A 13438-nucleotide genomic window follows, 5' to 3' on the forward strand; every position below is an offset into this window, starting at 1 on the left:
AGTCTGTGTCCATCAGTGGTTTGCATCCAACTGTGAACAAATAGGGATTTTTCTCTTTAAGGGTAGGGAGGGTAATGAACTGGTTATGGTTAAGGCTCAGTTATAGTTGTGCTTCGGGATTTTGCGCAGGGCTCTGCTGAGGGTAGGCATTCATACTTCTCGCTGACGTTGCTGCAGTATTGTCTGAAAACACAGGGGTTAGTATGCTAGATAACCGTTGGAAAAGAGAGAAGAAGAGCTTCACATAACTCCAAAAATGGCGGTGTGCACTATCGAAAACATTTCTAATCAACATGATTCTGTTTCTTGCAAAGATTCAGATTCATAAGAGTAAAACAATGACGAGGAAAACACTTTTGACCTCTTTGTGAAGGATCTACAGTTGAGCCTATATACAATGTCAGACTCTTAATAAAAAAGCTTTTTAATGCATACAATCTAACTTTGTATCTCTTTTTCCCTTACCTTTTTTTGTTTGTTGTTTTTCTGTTTTGTTATTCACCTCTTCTATTCATGAAGAAGTGATTAATTTGTGAATGAAATGTTTAAACCTTGAACTTCTTTCATTCTCAATGGAGAGCGATGCGCACGAGGCGCACATAATTACAAAACAAATTCGGAGGTGTACGATGGGTATTCCTTACAGTGGCTGATAAGGGGAAACGCTAAGTTTGAAGCTCCTTCAACAAAACGGAGCATGCCGGACCACAAGGGGGAGTCAACCATAGACATTATATATGTAGGCCATGCCAGAACACAGTGTGGGAGCGTATGTGAGATTTAAATGCACACACCACTAATTATTGTTTGCTCACATAGATTTATGCACTCACATCAGTCTCACTGCACTCTCGGGTTGGTGGCACAAATATTACGCCATAAGGACGGCGTGATTGCATCACTGTTGGCACCCCGTTCAATGCGTCAAGTGTAAACCTAGCTTTAAGAGTAAACTATACACTTTTTAATAGAGGCTAATTATGAGGAATCATGTCTTGTGTGAGTAGAGCTGAAGGATTATGTCTGCACAGAGTTTAGGTGACTCTCTCCTTCCTCCCTGGAAAACGTCAGGCCCATAATGGAGCTCATTTGAGGCATGTGGAGAAGACTGCTTGGAGGAACTTCACAGCATCAGTTTCCTCCAGGGGGACCCTGCAGCTCAATACATGTGGTCTAAAGGCCAGAAAAGACTCAGTGCAGAGAAAGGCTACTGTCTGGTTGTCAGCAGAGTGATGGGAAGCCTGAGGTCTGGGAGAAGATTAAGAAACCTTTTGCCATCACAAACAAAGAATATTTTCATTTCTAAGCCAGGGAATGAAGCTGAAACAGATGAGACTCTTTTGGACGTACATTAAAAGACACCAGGCCACCCAGGGTACAAAAGATTTCCTCTGGTTTCTTGTCATCCACAGGGATCATGTTGACCTCCTTCAGTTCATCTCCAGCTTGAATTAGTCCTGACATATAAAACATCAAGATTACGTCTCTATAATCATTCTGATGTCTATTATTCTAATCTTCTAACACAAGTGAGCTACTGTGTGAAAGCGCAGCATGTCCAGAGCCTGAGGTTGTGTACAGAACACCATATTAATGTTTACAGTGACGGTGATCAGTGGGATCGGAAAGGTATCATCATGTTATTGTGGACATATGTGGAAATTTGCCTTTGGCTGGACTCTGGCAGAGCTGACACACAGACTGGACACAGTGAATACACATACAAATGTAAAACATCTGGACAAACAGCAGAGTGTTGGTATCTGTTTTCACTTTCAAAGAGTGGACTGGTTTAATTTATGGTACAAAGATCATTCCTGAACACATCCTTTCTCTGCTGCACAGAATCAGAAGTTTCAAACCTCCAAACTGCTGACAGACAAACGCGTGTAAAGAACAAAAAGGAAAAGAACTATGAGCTGAAACAACACCTCTGTCTGCTACTGTCAGGAGAACTGGGCCAAAATGCCAGCAAACTATTATAAGCAGTCTGTGGAAGGTCACTCAGAAGGAGGAGCATACCAACTGGGAGTTCGTTTAAACTTTTAACCAAAATAAAAATTATCTCTTTAGAATGTTCCCCGAGATAATTTTTCAGTTAATTTAAATTAGCCGTCTGCAGGGTTTGAGTTGAACTATTTGTTTATTTTATGTTTTCTCAGTTTGTTTGTTTCTTTGTTTATTTTGTGACGTTTTTTGGTAGTAACGCTGCTTGAGGGAAGTCATGTCAGGACTCAGCACTGTTGCCAACTTCTCAGCAAGGAAAGTAGCTACTGGTTCTCCTAAAGGTTACTACAAATCTTGGCATATCCATAATTTAACATCAGCATTTCATTATAATTGTAATAGGAGCTGTAGACGGGAGAAATAACAGGCTAAGAGACATAAATATGTAAAAAATAAAAAATCTATCTTTTTGTTTATTCTGTTTTATTTTAAATTCAAGTTTAAAAGTGTTTTTTATTTTATTTGCGGTTTAGTTTTCAGTCTGGTTTGTTGTTTAACCTCATAGTTTACTAGGAGTCTACAACAAGTCACAGTAAAAAAAAATCTATTTTAACCAATACATTTTTATTTCAATTCAACTGAATTAAATACAGTACAGACCAAAGGTTTGGACACACCTTCTCAATCAAAGAGTTGTCTTTATTTACATGACTATGAATATTGTAGCTTCACACTGAAGGCATCAAAACAATGAATTAATACATGTGGAATTATATACTGAACAAAAAAGTGTGAAACAACTGAAAATATGTCTTATATTCTGGGTTCTTCAAAGTAGCCACCTTTTGCTTTGATTACTGCTCCACACACTCTTGGCATTCTGTTGATGAGCTTCAAGAGGTAGTCACCTGAAATGGTTTTCACTTCACATGTGTGCCCTGTCAGGTTTAATAAGTGGGATTTCAAGCTTTATAAATGGGGTTGGGACATCAGTTGTGTTGTGCAGGAGGTGGATACAGTACACAGCTGATAGTCCTACTGAATAGACTGTTAGAATTTGTATTATGGCAAGAAAAAAGCGGCTAAGTAAAGAAAAACGAGTGGCCATCATTACTTTAAGAAATGAAGGTCAGTCAGTCTGAACAATTGGGAAAACTTTGAAAGTGTCCCCAAGTGCAGTCGCAAAAACCATCAAGCGCTACAAAGAAACTGGCTCACATGAGGACCGCCCCAGGAAAGGAAGACCAAGAGTCACCTCTGCTGTGGAGGATAAGTTCATCCAAGTCACCAGCCTCAGAAATCGCAGGTTAACAGCAGCTCAGATTAGAGAACAGGTCAATGCCACACAGAGTTCTAGCAGCAGACACATCTCTAGAACAACTGTTAAGAGGAGACTGTGTGAATCAGCATGGTAAAATAGCTGCTAGGAAACCACTGCTGAGGACAGGCAACAAGCAGAAGAGACTTGTTTGGGCTAAAGAACACAAGGAATGGACATTAGACCAGTGGAAATTTGTGCTTTGGTCTGATGAGTCCAAGTTTGAGATCTTTGGTCCCAACCACCGTGTCTTTGTGCGGCGCAGAAGAGGTGAACGGATGGACTCTACATGCCTGGTTCCCACCGTGAAGCATGGAGGAGGAGGTGTGATGGTGTGGGCTGCTTTGCTGGTGACACTGTTGGGGATTTATTCAAAATTTAAGGCATACTGAACCAGCATGGCTACCACAGCATCTTGCAGTGGCATGCTATTCCATCCGGTTTGTGTTTAGTTGGACCATAATTTATTTTTCAACAGAACAATGACCTCAAACACACATCCAGGCTGTGTAAGGGCTATTTGACCAAGAAGGAGAGTGATGGGGTGCTGCGCCAGATGACCTGGCCTCCACAGTCACCGGACCTGAACCCAATCAAGATGTTTTGGGGTGAGCTGGACCGCAGAGTGAAGGCAAAAGGGCCAAGAAGTGCTAAGCATATCTGGGAACTCCTTCAAGACTGTTGGAAAACCATTTCAGGTGACTACCTCTTGAAGTTCATCAACAGAATGCCAAGAGTGTGCGGAGCAGTAATCAAAGCAAAAGGTGGCTACTTTGAAGAACCTAGAATATAAGACATATTTTCAGTTGTTTCACACTTTTTTGTTCAGTATATAATTCCACATGTTAATTCATAGTTTTGATGCCTTCAGTGTGAAGCTACAATATTCATAGTCATGAAAATAAAGACAACTCTTTGAATGAGAAGGTGATCGTTTTGTGTTCTGTAGGTTAGGTTAAGTCAGATCATACGTGTGGGCGGTTGCTAGGCAATATTAACTACATGTTAAGCACTGTGACCATACTTTATGATGTTCTTTATGATGTCACAGCAGAGTCAGAACCCAACATTCCAACCTGAGCTCAGAAGTCTCTCAGAGATCCGACAGAGTAACACGAAGGTAAGAGACTTCAAACTACCGTCGCTTGTAGGTGAACTGATCGTCGCTGAAATCTACAGAAAACAAAGATGGACAAATATTCTGCAGAGACGTTTAACACTTCAGCCCTCAGGAGAACAGAAGGTAACTGAGTTCATGAGTTGCAATCAAGATGACCCAGAAAATTTGTATCTTTCAGTTTTTGCAGAGAGAGATGTACGAATATTTAACAAGTTATTTAATTTTACACACTGAGGATTGATGGTCAGCTCATAGTTGTGTTTTTAAAATATAGTTAAAAGATTTAGAGCTTTTAATCAGTCAGGATTTCTGTGTTAGAAACGTTCTATCTCTGGTTGGGAACATTGAGATGTGTGAATCTGTTCTAACTTCTACCAGAACAATGGATCATGGTCAAAATGGGTTAAAAGTTGAGAAGTTTGTGAAATAAAGTCCCTGAACAGATATCAGTCTGTGAAGTGACACAGAAATAAAACAGTATTTAACAAGTAGTCAAAAAAAGACAAATCCTTTCCAATGTCTGTCATTTTAGAGAGCAACAGCAGCACCACGCTACAGGGTCCAGAGTCTGTGAAGGACAGCAGATCAAAGAAAAGTAGAAGAAATAATAATAGTGCAGATGAGGCCCCCAGAAAAAGGTCCAGGGTCTCTGAGGTGGCTGAACCCTCTACAAGCTGCCAGGACCAGATCAGGACAGTGAGGAGAGCAAAGAGGAAAATGACCGAAGAAGGAGAGGGACCTTTGCCACCAGTCAAGAAGAGGAAGAAGGGACTCCTGGAGTTGGTTCTGACTAAAGAGTCACCTTCCTCCTTGGTGGACAACAGCAGAGGTTGGTTGGTTTAATGAAATTACTGTTTGTTTAAACTTAGATTCACATGATAGTTATTGAAATAATAATGGGATGATATGTGATAGACCACCAAGTAGTGCATAATTGTGAAGCAGAAGAAAAATGTACATGGTTTTATTTTTTTTAACTGATAAAAATATTAAAAGTGTAGAGTATATTTGTATTCAGCCCCTTTTACTCTGATATTGCTAATTAAAAATGCACAAATTGTATGGGGTAAGAACGCTGTCAAAAACAATGTGTATGTAAAGACGAAAATGTGTGCATATTAGTCAACATTTGTACATCAGTAAAATCCATAAGAGGTATTGTATATTTTCTCTTTAATAATACAAAATAAAATGTTACAGCTGCAATAATTTACAAACACAGAGTTCAAGTTTACAGCTGTGGTTTATTCTTCATGAATACAATATGCTATAACAGTTTGTGAATACGATTTCTTTTCTATGAGAATACGAATTTACATCAGCGACCCAGAGCATATATTAACGTTATTAAGACATATATAAACTTTTTAACATTACCTGGCCTTGTACCGTAGTTTCTTGGTCTGTCATCTTAGCGCTAGTGCTGCTGTTTCTTCTTCTTGTTCTTCTTCTGCTGGTGTGTTTGTAATTTCTTGAAGTTGTAACATTTTATTTTGTATTCTTATAGAAAAAATATACAATACCTCTTTTGGATTTTACTTATACACAACTATTGACTAATACGCACACATTTCCATCTTTACATACATATTGTTTGTGACAGCGTTCTTACCCCATACAATTGTCTTTAAAAGTCACCTAATCAGTTAAAAGAGTCCATCTGTGTGTAATTTAATCTCAGTACATCTCCAGTGGTAGAAACACACTTCAAAACACTTTTGCTCTTCCTTCCACTTCATGTTCTACTTCATGTTGGTCCATTACATGAAATCCCAATAAAACACAATGAATTTTGTGGGTGTAACATAAGTATAAATCCTTTTACAAGCCACAGTAATTCTTCTTCTTCTTTCAAGACATTTTGTTCTCATGGTCTGTGTGAATGTTAAAATGCTCATGTTGTTTCTATGGGTTATTCTTATCATTAGAAACCAGCAGCTCCAATCTGGCACATTACAGTAAAGAAACAGGAGATTTAAGGAAGTGGATTCTGAAGAGGAAGGCTGAGGAATTCAAAGAAGCACCCAGGAAGATGGTGAAGACAGAGACCAAACAAGAAAGCGCGGATTCCCAAAGAGGTCAGAGTTTAAGTAGTGATAGATCTGTAACATCAGCATTTATTATTAGACACAACTCAGCTATGATGGTAGTTAGAACTGAGTAACTTGAGCAAACAGGGTTTTATTCTGATGATTTGGGAAACTAAACCATATTTCTGTGTTTAGCCAAATTTGAGGAGAAATATACTGAGCTGCATCAGTTTGGAGAAGGAGGCTTTGGATATGTGTTTGCTGGCTATCGGAAGGAGGATAAATTACCTGTAAGTGGTTCACACACACACACACACACATCCGTGTTTTACTATCTTTATGAGGACTTTTCGGTTACTTCCATTGACTTCCATTCATTTTCCTTGATTTTTAGTGCCTAACCCTGACCCTAACACTAACCCTAACCAGTTAATACCTAACCCTAACAATAACTCAATTCATACCCTAGTCCTAAACCTAACCCCTGTCCCAAGAACGGAATTTGAAAAAGTGAGGACCAGGAAAATGTCCTCACTTTGTCAAAATGTCCTCACTTTGCGATAAAAATACGAAAAATGGTTCTCACACAGCAACAAGTACAAGAACACACACACACACACACATCTGTGTTTTACTATCTTTATGAGGACTTTTCAGTTACTTCCATTGACTTCCATTCATTTTCTTTGATTTTTGTGCCTAACCCCGATGCTAAACCTAACCCCTGTCCCAAGAACAGAATTTGAAAAAGTGAGGACCAGGAAAATGTCCTCACTTTGTCAAAATGTCCTCACTTTGCAATAAAAATACGAAAAATGGTTCTCACTCAGCAACAAGTACAAGAACACACACACACACACACACACATCCGTGTTTTACTATCTTTATGAGGACTTTGCAGTTACTTCCATTGACTTCCATTCATTTTCTTTGATTTTTGTGCCTAACCCCGATGCTAAACCTAACCCCTGTTCCAAGAACGGAATTAAGAAAAGTGAGGACCAGGAAAATGTCCTCACTTTGTTAAAATGTCCTCACTTTGCAATAAAAATATGAAAAATGGTTCTCACTCAGCAACAAGTACAAGAACACACACGTCTGTATTGTTCTCCTATGCTTACACGGACTTTGCATTGACTTCCATTCATTGCTGTAGCCTGACCCTAACTCTAAACCTAACCTAACCTAAACTCAATTCACACCTTAGTCCTAAACCTGACCCCTAACCCCAAAAAGCACTGTGGGGCCCAGGCCCAGGCTTTGAGCCCCATTAAGAGCTCACAACACAGTACATGTTGGAAAAATGGGCCTTACACTGTAACAAATGCTAGGAAACACACACAAAGGGAGGTTCTGTGAAGTTATATTCAGTAACAGTTTTAACCTGCAGTAGACAGTAGGAGCAGAACTTGGAAGAACTTGGAGTTCACGCTAACATGCTGGGCAGCAGCATATCACTGGAACCATCAAGATAACAATACCTCCTTGAACCACTAGAGGGGGTTATTTTGACTGATCATCCAATGAGAATTAATCATGACATTTAGAAATGTTTCATTGTTGCTTCAATTTGTTGTATAAACATATTAGTGATATTTTCAGAGATCCTCACTTAAAAAATTTGAAATATCCCTTTAAGGACACACCTAACATGATGAAATGGCTCTAACCAAAGTCTTGTTGCTATCTTGCAGGTAGCCATTAAACATATCCCAAACCAGAAAGTGGTCCTCACACATAAGGTAAGTGAACAACACCATCTGGTACTGGTTTTATTTCTTACTGGATTCCAGATTAATTCTGACTTTCTCCTGTTTTTGGGATGTTTCAGGATGAGAATGGCAGGCAGCTGGCATTGGAAGTGGCTGTCATGTTAAAACTGAGGGCTGTAACAACCAGTTCAGTGGGGCAGTCATCCATGGTGGTCCTGCTGGACTGGTATGATCTGGACCAGGAGCTGATTTTAGTGATGGAGAGGCCCATGTCTGCTGAGAGCCTCTTTGACCACCTTAAAGATCACAAAGGTCCACTAAAACAGAAGGAGGCCAAGGTGAGCTGCTGGATGGGGTTTGGGTTTGCTGTAGAGATCTTGTCAATGGTGCTGCTTTTGTTGTTTTGTTTTTCATATTAAATATGATTAAAGACAGACGCTGAAATACTGTACTGTGCAAATGTCTTCATATCTCATAAAATTGTCGAATCCACTTATTAGGATTAGGATTATTGATTAATTAATATTGATCAATAATTATAATTGAAAATGATAATTTGACAAAATAAATTTCTTAACCAAAAATCCTTATTTATGAATCGAAGCCAGAGATGTCCTCTGGTGTTGTAATTGAAGTCTAAAGCCCTTGATAATTACAACCGTTAAATACTCAGTAATAATTGATAACTATTACTAGATGTCACTGTTTAATCAACCGTTTCTGCCAAAACATGGGGAACTTTAACCTTATTTTGACTGACAAATCACTCTTGCACAAAATATACCCAAACGCCTTCTCTTTATCTATTTATTAAATCAACAGTCTTGACACAATTCGCTCTCCAATTCAATAATCTTCACCTAATCAAACATGCAAAGTTCTACACAAATAGGGGTAAAATATCTAACTAAACAAATAAAACAAAACAGCAGTGGGTGTGTATAGAATCAAACCAGCAATTATGCCAAATAAATGATAATGTGACACTGTGCGGAGTTTTGGGAAGTGGCTCGCCAGAAAGTGTAGCTCAGCGGGACACGGGCGGTCATAAAACCCCCAAGCAAAGTTGTAAACTCAGCGCACACAAAGGATCATAAACCTTTTTGGCGGCAAACCAGTAAAACATGAAGTTGGAAACAAAGGAAACAGTGGAATTTAACCATGAGGTTATAACAGTCCGACCTTAAAAGGTGCCCTGAGCGTGCTCTCAGGTGTTACAACACACACAGTTTGAAAAGCACAGCGGCTTTTCAAAGTTTCAATAAGATGTCGCATGCACATACAATTCAGAACACATTAGACTATAAGTGGCGATTCTACATCGCACTAAAACCTCCTCTACCCTGCCCAAGCTATTCCTAATAAAGAAATAAAAATAAAAGGTGGATTTTACTTGTCGTCTCCTCTGAGTAGAGGGAGAGCAAGAGGGGGGGTGAAGAGTTCCACGCATCCGCGGATACTCAGCAAAGCAGTCCGTTTTCTTCCTTGGTGACCTCCGTGGCAGAAAGGTAGAAAAATTATGACAGACCGTCACTAGTCGACTGGTACAAAAACAAGGAGGAAAAATTGCGTCTCCTTGAAAACTCCGTGGTCTTTTTGGTTATGTGTTAAACTCACGTCTTCGATTGGTAAAGTTGAAAACTTACAAGCCTTCTTATTCCTGTAAGCTGAATTCGCTTAGTTTTCTCGTTGGCCAACGAAGGAGAATGGATAAAATCCACGTGGGGCTTTTTCTCCAGAGGGACGCTCTTCAGTTGCTGGTCCGGTTTCCAGCGTGAAAAGCAAATGGTGGGCCGTCTCATACTCTGTTATATAGTTGATGGTGGCCTCAGGGCTGTTACGCCCCCGTCCTATCAGCCGCATTGCCCGCTGGGATTTGTAGGAACAGACTATCCTGCAGTACAAAATGGGCGATGGTGTTTGAAAGGCATAGTGGCGTCCAGCAACGTGCAAATGGTCCAATATTCAGCAAACAAGTGGTCCAACACACTTAACAATTTTGTAATATTTTATGACCAGAAGAAACAAAGACTCTTGCAAGGCCCTTTATTTCTCACCAATACTCTCATCTATGCAGTTTCTGACCTCCACATTATTCTATTTTTACAGATCATAATGAAACAGCTTGTGGAAGCAGGGATTCACCTTCAGCATGCAAACATCTTCCACAGAGATATTAAAGCAGAGAACATCCTGATTGAGACCAACTCAGGAGTCCCACGAGTTTATCTCATAGACTTTGGTTTAAGCTGCTATGACAACAGAAGAAAATTTGAGCTTTTCTATGGTACGATTTGACCAGATAGCTTGCTCCTTTCTCATTTATCAATGCTGTTTAAACAAAGCTTTTTCTATTCTTCCAGTTTCTGATTGTCTTATTTTTATCCATCTTCTAGGTACTATTGATCACATTCCACCAGAATTTGACAGACACGGGACCTACAGTGCTGGACCTACAACAGTGTGGCAGCTGGGAGTGCTCCTGTTTGAGGTTCTCCACAACAAGATGTTCAAGACCTCCAGCTTCCTCCAAAACGAACTGAAGATCGGCAAAAGGCTCTCCAAAAGTAGGTCAAACAGTCAAACTATCTCACACCTTATATAAATCAGTTTTGTGTCCATGTTTTACTACTTCTGATCTAATCGTTGTTGCTCTTTGCCCTCTAACCTTCCAGAATGCAAGGATATTCTAACAAAGTGCCTGACTATAAACCAAGAGGAGCGTCCCACCCTGGAGGAGCTACTGTGCCACCCGTGGTTTTCGTAAACGCACAAACACACACAAACATTACCACACATCAGTAACATACTTCACAAGCCATTTTTTTACTATTTGTCATTAGCAGCAAATTCGGACTAATTAGGAGTGGGTTTGCCCAGGCCTTATGGATTGGTCCCCATTTCAGAAACATCCCTTAACTTAACTTTAGATCCGTGGCTTTTCTCCGGGTGCTCCGGTTTCCCCCCGTATTCCAGAAACATTCCTTAGTTTAACTTTAGATTTGTGTCTTTTCTCCGTGTGCTCCATATGTCAGAAACGTCCGTTAGCTCAATTGGAGATTGGTGGCTTTTCTCCCTGTGCTTGAGTTTCCCTCGCAGTCCAGAAAACATCCATTGGCTTAATTGGATATTCATTAATTTTATTTGGTTGCTCCAGTCTCCTTCCACATGCCAAAAAACATAGATTGTTTAATTGGAGATTTGTCTTTTTTCCTAGATGCTAAGGTTTCCACACATAGAAACCATCCCTTAGGTTAACTTTAGATTTGTGTCTTTTCTCCGGGTGCTCCGGTTTCCCCCGTATTCCAGAAACGTCCCTCGTAGCTTAGAAATTAGAAAACATTGGCCTTTTACCATGTGCTCCAGTTTCTCCTCGTATTCCAGAAATGTCCCTTAGCCACTTTTTACCCGTATTAAAGAACGGTCCCTTAGCTTAATTGGAGTTTTGTGGCTTTTGCCCGGGTCCTCTGGTTTCTCCCCATATTCCGTAAATATCCCTCATCTTAATTAGTCCAGAAAACATCCATTGGCTTAATTGGATATTCATGGATTTTATTTTATGCTCCAGTTTCCTTCCACAAACCAAAAAACATAGTTTGTTTAGTTGGAGATTTGTGTTTTCTTCCTAGATGCTAAGGTTTCCACACTTAGGCTAAGAAACCATCCCTTAGGTCAACTGGAGATTTGTAGGTATTCTCCTGACACTCCGGTTTTTGCCTCTAGTACAATAAACATTGTGTTTGTTTAAATGGAGATTTTACATCAGCCATAGTTATGAAAATGGGCTTCAATAGTTTCTGGTATGCTTTGTAATAGACTGTTCAGGATGTACCCCACATCTCATCCAGTGCATCCGCCTGACTGACCCTGAACCGGATTAAGCTGGGACCAAAAAAAGAAAAACATCCACTGTAGAAGAAATACAAAAATACCACTTAAGAACTTGAATACATTGTATACATACTTTTATAGAGCAACACACTGCAAGGCAACCAGACACACCACACATTGAAAAGTCAGTCCATAACATCAGAAATTATATTGTAATTTTCTCTCACTTTGTCTTTCAGGTGTTCTATCCACGTTTTCCTCCACATCAAGATCATCCTGAGAACAACATCTATATGAGCAGTTTGTATTTTTTTTTATCTTAACTAACTCAGCCAACAACATCTGTCCATTAACAATGTTCTCTGTTTTCTGATTACAGATCCTCCTGGCCAAGTGTTTGTGTATGTCTCTTCTATCTCTTTCTGTACTCTCAACCAGCCGGTCGAGACAGACGGCCGCCTGTCATTAGCCTGGTGGTGCTAGAGGTTTCTTCCTTTAAAAGGGAATATTTCCTCTCCACTGTCACCCAGTGTTTGCTAAGGATGGGGGATTGCATTAAGCTTTGAGGCAATCTGCTGATTTTTTTTTCCCCTCTAAAGAATCGCCACCTTAACGTGGTGGAGGGGTTTGAGTACCCCCGTGATCGTGATGCGTGTGCAGTCTGGGCCTTTGATCCCTGGTGGGGTCTCCCATGGCAAGCTGCTTCAGGGGAGGGGTCAGACCAAGAGCGATTCAAACACTTTGATTTTCTAAGACCATAGATATAATGACGGACATCACCTGGAATAGGAAACTTCCTGGAAAATCTGGGAAAAGAGCTACCAGTGAGCACCTGGTGGTTGAACCTTTTCTCCTGGGCCTCGGATCAACACTAACTTCTCCTTCACGAGTCCAACACCTGCAGGAAGGGACGCTGAGGTTGATGCCATGTCAGCAGAGGGGAGGTCCCCGACATAATGATTCAGTACCATAATCTTTATTTTGGAACATGGATAAAGTAGGTTGTTTCTTTCTTTCTTTAACAGCTTACATTTTTTATCTAACAGCTGCATTTCTTATTTTCATTCTCAGATATTGTTCTGCTCTCTGCAAACTGTGCCTTCATACTTAAAGAGTCCTGCTTGTTTGTAAATACAGGATGTAGCTAGATGATTCACACCTCCTGAACTTTCCTTCTTTTTGTCACAATAAAACCAGAAACTTTAATGGATTTTATTCAGATTTCATTTGACAGACCAACACAAAGTACTTTATATCTGGGAGGGTAATAAAAGATCTTCTTATGTTTTCAAATTTTTAAAAATTGCATTGCCATTTGTATTGAGAATTTATGACAGATTGTTAGTTGGATTTAGGTCTGGGCTTTGGGCAATTCTATGTCATGAATATATTTATTTCTAACTTAACAATATTACATATATGCAGATACACATTTGTACAACGTGTGGCTGTGGAAGCAACCCGGCAGTATGTTCCCCAT

At 39.9% G+C, this 13438-nt stretch overlaps 1 protein-coding gene across 2 annotated transcripts; it reads left to right on the forward strand.

Annotated features, from left to right (window-relative positions):
• Positions 1–4304: 4304 nt before the first annotated feature.
• Positions 4305–11402, forward strand: LOC124857800 (serine/threonine-protein kinase pim-1-like). Of its 2 annotated transcripts, XM_047349256.1 has the most exons (9): positions 4306–4508; positions 4918–5214; positions 6314–6463; positions 6611–6705; positions 8110–8157; positions 8247–8465; positions 10237–10414; positions 10524–10694; positions 10803–11402. In XM_047349256.1, the coding sequence occupies exons 1-9, from the start codon at positions 4454–4456 to the stop codon at positions 10892–10894; spliced, it is 1305 nt and encodes a 434-aa protein (XP_047205212.1). In that variant the 5' UTR covers positions 4306–4453; the 3' UTR covers positions 10895–11402. The 2 variants fall into 2 exon arrangements, with proteins under 2 accessions (XP_047205213.1, XP_047205212.1); XM_047349257.1 differs by lacking the exon at positions 6314–6463 and having other exon boundaries at positions 4305–4508.
• Positions 11403–13438: the final 2036 nt, after the last annotated feature.

The sequence above is a fragment of the Girardinichthys multiradiatus genome, chromosome 21 (assembly GCF_021462225.1).
Source record: "Girardinichthys multiradiatus isolate DD_20200921_A chromosome 21, DD_fGirMul_XY1, whole genome shotgun sequence".
Lineage (NCBI taxonomy): Eukaryota > Metazoa > Chordata > Actinopteri > Cyprinodontiformes > Goodeidae > Girardinichthys > Girardinichthys multiradiatus.

Excerpts from the sequence above, each read along its gene's own strand:
- LOC124857800 (XM_047349256.1), top strand. The coding sequence starts at position 4,454 with ATGGACAAATATTCTGCAGAGACGTTTAACACTTCAGCCCTCAGGAGA. Across the intron at positions 5,215-6,313 it reads CTTGGTGGACAACAGCAGAG|AAACCAGCAGCTCCAATCTG; the intron begins GTTGGTTGGTTT and ends TCTTATCATTAG. Across the intron at positions 10,415-10,523 it reads AAAATTTGAGCTTTTCTATG|GTACTATTGATCACATTCCA; the intron begins GTACGATTTGAC and ends TCCATCTTCTAG.